At 37.9% G+C, this 7,613-nt stretch overlaps 1 protein-coding gene across 1 annotated transcript; it reads left to right on the top strand.

Moving 5' to 3' along the window:
• Nucleotides 1-3,739: 3,739 nt before the first annotated feature.
• LOC127117583 (nuclear transcription factor Y subunit B-3) lies at nucleotides 3,740-4,798 on the top strand. Its single transcript, XM_051047646.1, has one exon. It carries the CDS (start codon nucleotides 4,067-4,069, stop codon nucleotides 4,604-4,606), a length of 540 nt encoding a protein of 179 aa, XP_050903603.1. The 5' UTR covers nucleotides 3,740-4,066; the 3' UTR covers nucleotides 4,607-4,798.
• The last annotated feature ends 2,815 nt before the right edge of the window (nucleotides 4,799-7,613 follow it).

Genomic DNA, 7,613 nt, shown 5'->3' with positions numbered 1-7,613 from the left:
TTTTCTCCTTTCTAGATAGAGTATAAGCAGCAGGAGGTAGATATGTTCGTTTTCCTTTCTTCAAGGGTCCTAATTCAGTTCTTATTCCCATCGCTATCAAGTCCTTTCTTGCCTTAAGGCCATCCTTAGACTTTCCTTGTATATTGAGTAACGTGCCAATAACACTTTCAAATACATTTTTTTCAATATGCATAACATCAAGAAAATGTCTCACATACAAGGACTTCCAATACGGCAATTCAAAAAAAACTGACCTCTTCTTCCACCCACTTTTGACAAGTGTGTGGGCAAAAGGCTTGCCAAACTGAGTATCCAAATCTTTCACCTTTTCAAAAATTTGATCACCCGTCAATACAGGTGGAGCTCTGCCTTGTTCTGTCTCTCCATTGAACGCCTTTCTCCATCCACGATAGTGATGATTTGAATTTAAGAATCTCCGATGACCGAGAAAGACATTCTTCTGACCAAACTCCAAGCGCTTCCAATCTGTTTTATCTTCACAAATAGGACACGCACATTGACCTTTTATGCTATACCCTGATAGATTTCCTTATGCTGGAAAATCATTAATTGTGCCAAACAACATCGCCCTCAAGTTGAAACTTTCTTTCCTATATCCATCATAAACCTCCACACCGGTCTCCCACAAAATCTTTAAATCTTCGATTAAGGGCTTCAAGTACACGTCTATGTCATTCCCTGGTTGTTTAGGTCCAGAAATCAACATAGACAACATCATGTACTTACGCTTCATACATAGCCATGGAGGTAAGTTATAAATCATAATAATCACAGGCCATGTACTGTGTGAGATACTCTGGATACCGTGTGGGTTAATTCCATCAGTAGATAATGCCAAGCGAAGGTTTCTTGATTCTTCTCCAAATTCAGGATAATCATTATCAATTTTCAACCATTGTGGTGAATCTTCCGGATGTCGATACTTTCCATCTATAATTCTTTCATCTGCATGCCAGGTCAAGTGTCTTGAATCGGTTTCACTACGAAACATGCGTCTAAATCTCGGAATAACAGGAAAATACCACAAGACTTTTGCTGGAGACAACTTGTTCTTATATCGCGAGACACCGCATTTAGGACACTCATTTAATGATGCATACTCATTTCGAAACAAAACGCAATCGTTTGGACATGCATGTATCTTATCATAGCTCATGCCAATAAAGCACAACATCTTTTTGGTCTCATATGTTCGATTGGGAAGAACATTATCCTCAGGAAGCATATCTTTCAAAAGGGCTAATAACTCTGTGAAACTTTTATCCGACCACCCATTGCCCGCCTTTAAGTTGTACAACTTTAATACCGCAGACAATCTTGTGAATTTAGTGCAACCATCATACAAAGGTTTCTCTGCATCACTTACCAACCTCTCAAACATTTCGGGACAATCCTTAAGATCTCCTTCAAGTGCTTCTGCAATCTCTTCAACTCGATCAAAATCGTATGTATCTGCGCCACTATAGTTTGAGGCATAGGTCGTACTATCCCCCGGTTCAACATTATCGTTACTTTTCTCACCATGCAAATTCCAACATGTATAACTTCGATCAATTCCATGCCTCATTAGATGCGATGTCAACTGAACTGCGTCAACCCGTTTCCCATAACAACAACCCAAGCAAGGACATATCATTCTACTGGGGTCTTCGGCGTGCGCAACGGCAAACTTAACGAATTCTGATACCCCATTCTCGTACTCTCTCGACAATCGATTGGAAGACATCCATGTATTATCCATTACTAATTAGAATAAACAAAAAACAATTTCAGAAGAGTTCAAACACATTCGGACCTAGGTTTCTAATGATACTGGTGTTGACACAAAATCATATGTTCATAGGTCGTATAACCCATTACATCCGCTATCATGGTCACTAAAAACCAACCGTCAATTTCCTATTGCATCCGCTATCATGGTCGAAACAAACGTAGAAGGAGGAAACGCGCAGTAATAAGGTAAAACAGAAATTGGGCAAAGCTAAAACAAAGCAATAACATAAAACAGAAATTGGGAAAAGCGTGTACCTTTGATTGGTAGAAGGAGGAAACGCGCATGTAGATCTAACAGAGGTGGAAGGAAAACGCCTCAGAACCCTAACGTGAAAAAGAACGCTAATAACAGATAGTGAAATAACAAAACGCGCAGTATGTTATAATTTTAATGTTTACTAAAGGGGACATTAGAGGGCGCTTGTGGAAAAAAAGCGCCCTCTAAAGGGGGCCTAAGAGGGCGCTTATGAAAGCGCTCTCTAAGGCTTTCCAGAAGCGCTTTATAAGTTGGAAATGCACGTGGACTTATAACAGCGCTTTATTAAAAGCGCCCTCTAAGGGTAACCTTAGAGGGCGCTTTCTAAAAAGCGCCATGTATTGTTGTCCCTCTATCTCCTCCTTATTTTTTCGTTTCACCTTAGAGGGCGCTTGTGGAAACAAAGCGCCCTCTAAAGGGTAACCTTAGAGGGCGCTTATGAAAGCGCTCTCTAAGGCTTTCCAGAAGCGCTTTATAAGCTGGAAATGCACATGGACTTATAACAGCGCTTTATTAAAAGCGCCCTCTAAGGGTAACCTTAGAGGGCGCTTTCTAAAAAGCGCCATGTATTGTTGTCCCTCTATCTCCTCCTTATTTTTTCGCTTCACCTTAGAGGGCGCTTTGTTACAAAAGCGCCCTCTAAAGTGCGCTGTCTATTGCTCCTTATTTTTCGCTTCACTTTCGAGGGCGCTTTTGTAATAAAGCGCCCTCTAAGGTGCGCTGTCTATTCCAGTTTTTGGCGTAGTGCACACACTGAAGCCAAGCATCTCAGCCATTGGATTTGATCCAACGGTCTCCCGCATTCGACGTCGCACGTATCTCGGGAAGTTTTAACCATCACTCATATATAAGTGCGATTTTGCGTCACACCAACATATGAATCACTTTATTCTTACAACTTACACCTCTCTGACTTCACTGACTTTGACACTAGAGTGTTAGTCTTGCAAGCCTACCCACTCTCTATCCATCATAGACTATCATCGTTGCACAAGAGAGATTTCGCAACAGATTTCATCAACACATCACCAATTTTTTTGTTCCACGTCAAAATAAACATTTTATGAGGCGTTCTGTATTTGAACAACAAATGTCTTATTTTATGTATGAATTTAGAATGTTTACCATTTTATCTAAAAAAATGATAAAAAGACAATTCATTGAAGATTTAATTTCGTATATATTTATTAAATAATTTCTTCATCTCATTTTTAATTACTAATCTCGGTCCTAACTACTAATCTCAGTCCTAAACATGAATCACTTTACCATTTAAATAAAATATTATTTAATAGTGTACCTTCTTTCAATTTATTATTATTTTGAATTTTCATATACAAAACAATTATTTTTTAAATTTATGTAAAATAGTGAAAATGTAACACTAAAATTTAAGATGAAGACAGTAGTAACTTTTGGAACAATACAATATACTATATGTCAATGGTTGCTTGAGTAGGAAGATAAGTTACACTTATAAACTATTCCTTCCATGTCTTTTGCCCTAAAAGGTAAAAGGCCACAACATTGCAAATTGCAATCAAAGAAAGTACCCCATAGATGTGAATGCCACTCCCAACACCGACACATGTAATCCTTAAACTAAAAAAAAAACTAGCATTAAGATTCATAGTTTAATGTAAACGATGGAGATGCTCCAAGAGAAGATTCTTTAACAAAATCGAGGTTAACAAAGAAATAGTACTAGTAAGAATCTCAAGTACTAGTGAACATTCTTAATTTTACTCCTAATAGAAACAAAAGTTGACGATTAGAGTCCAAGTCAGACACAGAACCCAAAACAACGATCCAGATCATCACTCCCTCATCCAATCCAACGGCTCAAAGCCCCTCCACAAAAGAAACACTTATCTACTAACAACGGCCTACAACGTTCCACGTGTCCACCACATAAATCCTTATTAACCCATCCAATCCAACGGATATCACGTTCATTCTTCCATTTCCCTCCACTCTCAACTCCCCACCGGAGCCGCCGTCAATGAGAGCGAGTTGATGGCTGATTCAGACAACGAGTCAGGAGGAGCACCGAACGCCGGTAACAGCGAGCTATCACCTCGTGAACAAGACCGATTCCTACCGATAGCGAACGTGAGTAGAATCATGAAGAAAGCGTTACCTGCAAACGCGAAGATCTCGAAAGACGCGAAAGAAACGGTTCAAGAATGCGTCTCCGAGTTCATAAGCTTCATCACCGGCGAAGCCTCCGATAAGTGTCAGAGAGAGAAACGAAAGACGATCAACGGCGACGATCTACTGTGGGCGATGACTACGTTAGGATTCGAAGAGTACGTTGAGCCTCTGAAGATTTATCTTCAACGATTCAGAGAGATCGAAGGTGAGAAAACCGTTGCGGCACGTGACAAAGACGTTGCTCCTTCTTCGTCTTCGTCTTCGGTTTTCGAATACGGTGCTCCTCAGGTTGGAATGATCATGCAGCATCAGGGACACGTGTACGGCTCTGGTGGTTACCATCAAGTGCCTGGTGGGCCAGGTTATCCTAATGCTGGATCTAATACGGGTAGACCCAGGTAGATATGGCGTGGACGCGCGTAATTTAAAAATGATAAATTGTTGAAGAGTGTTGGAGTCATGATTCATGTTAATTATTCTATTAGTGATTGGCAAGCAGATACACTATGAAGCCGAAAGTGGGTTAGTAGTGTATTTGCAAATGTTGTTGTTGTACATTATAAATAAATACTGCTTTCTTTGCTTTTTGTATTATCAACTGTTTATGTAGCTTCTTACCATCTTTACTTTTTTAAATTTGTAACTAAAATGTTGATTAACTTAATTATTTCATGTTTTAAAGAAATGTTCGAAATTTTTATTCAACTATCCATTTTTTAAAAAATTAATCCATTTGTTAAATTAATTCTCAAACTACCTCGTTTTGAAGAGGTGACGTTAGATGAATTGACGTCTGCTCTCTAAGTTAAAGAGTTGACGCCAATTGGATTGACTAGTGCATCTGGTGTTGTCAATCCAATTGGCGCCCATGTATAAAAAAAAAAGAGGTGACACCAATTGGTCTGACGCCTCTGTGTATTGCGTAATTTTTTAATAAAAATAATGTACATTTTAGATAAAATTCGAAATCAAACCAATTGATATTAATATTAATGTGCGTTTACATACGAATACCATAAAGACTAATGTCGTTGACCGGGATGACCTAACCGACCTCCGATACCACATCCCCTAGCTACCTGAACGTGTGGCCTTAACCCACGTTGATGCGAGTTGGTTAGTTGGTTAGACGGAAACATACCTAAAGGCAAAAAAATTAGAAGTATTGTGAGACTCGATGCCTTACGTGGATGAGTGCGAGTAAAAAATGATAAGGATGTTATGTAAGTGATGTTTGGACCAAATGATATCAGTTTGATTGTTGTAATTAGTTAGAAATGTTATGGTTGTCGCGTAAAAAAGTCAATTGTTGACCAAAAGTCAATTGTTGTATAAATGGTCAATTTTGTAGTCTTTGTACATGTATGGACTTTGAGTGTGATTGTATGAAATGATATTTGATATTTGAATGCATTGACTGTTTGAAATGAATTGTATGGATATAAAAGATATTGAAATGAATGAACATGATAACATGAATTAACATGGAATAGACTAAGTGATGAACTTGATGAATACCTAATCATGGATCAATGAACATGACCATAACTTGGATGAACAATGCCAAACATGAAACAAAAATTCTAGCAAGGCCCAAGATGTACAATGAACTAGGTCATAATCAAAGATTCATGGATCAAACAACAATGGCAATGCAAATGACATGAATGACATTGGCCAAATGAAATATGTCCGACATGGACTAAGCATGAAGATGCAATGAAAATGGCATGAATGACATTGGCCAAATGAAATAGGTTAGGCATGGAATAAGCATGAGGATATGATCAGATGCAATGCTAGGGATGAATTGAATCAAGTGGAAGTTGTGATGTCATGGAAATGAGCTTGAACCAACGAACATAGACAAGCAAAAGATGAACATATAAGGACAAAAAGTGAATGCTAAACAGACCAAAGAAACCTCCATAATAGACCATGAACAAGTGGTCTTGAATGGATCTTGACCAGGCAAGTGAAGCATACACAATGGATGATGCAACAACCATATGGCTACCAAACACCACAACAATCATTTCAAGCTTTCCTCGACGCATCATTCACACCAATGTCTCCCTTCAATCGTCCTGGTCGTCCTCCAATAACTCAAACACATCCCAACTACTCTGGCATGAGTCGCGACTCAGCTATGGCGGTAGCACTTCATTGCAGGTGGTGGTGATGTTTATGGGCCCTCAAATCCTCAAACACCTGGGGTGAATCATCAACGTGGGTTAAGGCCACACATTCAGGTAGCTAGGGGATGTGGTATCCGAGGTCGGTTAGGTCATCCCGATCAAAGACATTAGTCTTTATGATATTCGTATGTAAACGCATATTAATATTAATATAAATTGGTCCGATTTCGATTTTTATCTAAAATATACATTATTTAAAAAAACGTAATACACAGAGGCGCTACACCAATTGGCGCCTCCTCTCCTTTTTTACACATGGGCGCCAATTGGATTGGCAACACCAGGTGCACTAGCCAATCCATTTGGCGACACCTCTTTAACTTAGAGAGCAGGCGTCAATTTATATGGCACCACCTCTTCAAAGTGGGGTAGTTTGAGAATTAATCTGAAAAATGAGTTATTTTGGATTTTTTTTTTAAAAAGTGATCATTGATTGTACCCAGAAAAAACTTATGTTTATTAAGGTTTAGGTATAGGAATATAAGATGCTAAACCTCATGCAGAGCATATTCAAAGTTTGCAAGAACATAATATTCAGCTCATGCAACCAGAAATACTTTATGACACTCCATCCTTCCCACAATAATCAATATTTACTCAACTTTTTTAAGCTCAATTAATCTTTTCTAAACTTTTCTTTATATTCTTACTTTCTAATTAAAATCTCCACACACCTTTTATTAATACAAGTACCTTTTTTAATCTCTTCTACTTTCTACTACTTTCTGTTTAATAAATAAATTTTTATTTAACTTTAAAAAATAATATGTAAAATTAGAATTTTCGTATTCTATTTCTTTTACAAATTTATTTTTATCCATCTTATTTTTGCGTTCTTTATCTTCAAAAGTAGTCAGTTTGGAGAAATAATTTATTTTGTTCGTTTGATGTTTTATTAGAATTTTGTAAAGAATGTAATGTGCAGTCTTATGAGAGATGAGTTGTGAAGTGGTATAACTGGAAGAGATTTTGGGAGTGCTTAGTCCATCATCTTTATTAAGTTGTTTTTTCTTGGTTTGAGGGCCTCGTTTCGGACACAACACCCCTTTTTCGGATATGTTGCCCATACCTCTAATGTCTCAGTCCATAACGAATGATCATGCGTAAAACGTGTTTTAGGTCAACATATGTTATATAGAAAATAATGAGATTTAACTACATTTTATGAGTTTTAGGGAATCAATCACCCATTCTTGAAGGGGTTGCTACAT

Source organism: Lathyrus oleraceus, chromosome 2, assembly GCF_024323335.1.
Source record: "Lathyrus oleraceus cultivar Zhongwan6 chromosome 2, CAAS_Psat_ZW6_1.0, whole genome shotgun sequence".
NCBI classification, from domain to species: Eukaryota; Viridiplantae; Streptophyta; class Magnoliopsida; order Fabales; family Fabaceae; genus Lathyrus; species Lathyrus oleraceus.
Note: the sequence above shows the minus strand (reverse complement) of the source record. Positions and strands in the feature narration are given on the sequence as shown.

Coding starts and splice junctions, on each gene's coding strand:
- LOC127117583 (XM_051047646.1), top strand. CDS start 4,067: ATGGCTGATTCAGACAACGAGTCAGGAGGAGCACCGAACGCCGGTAAC.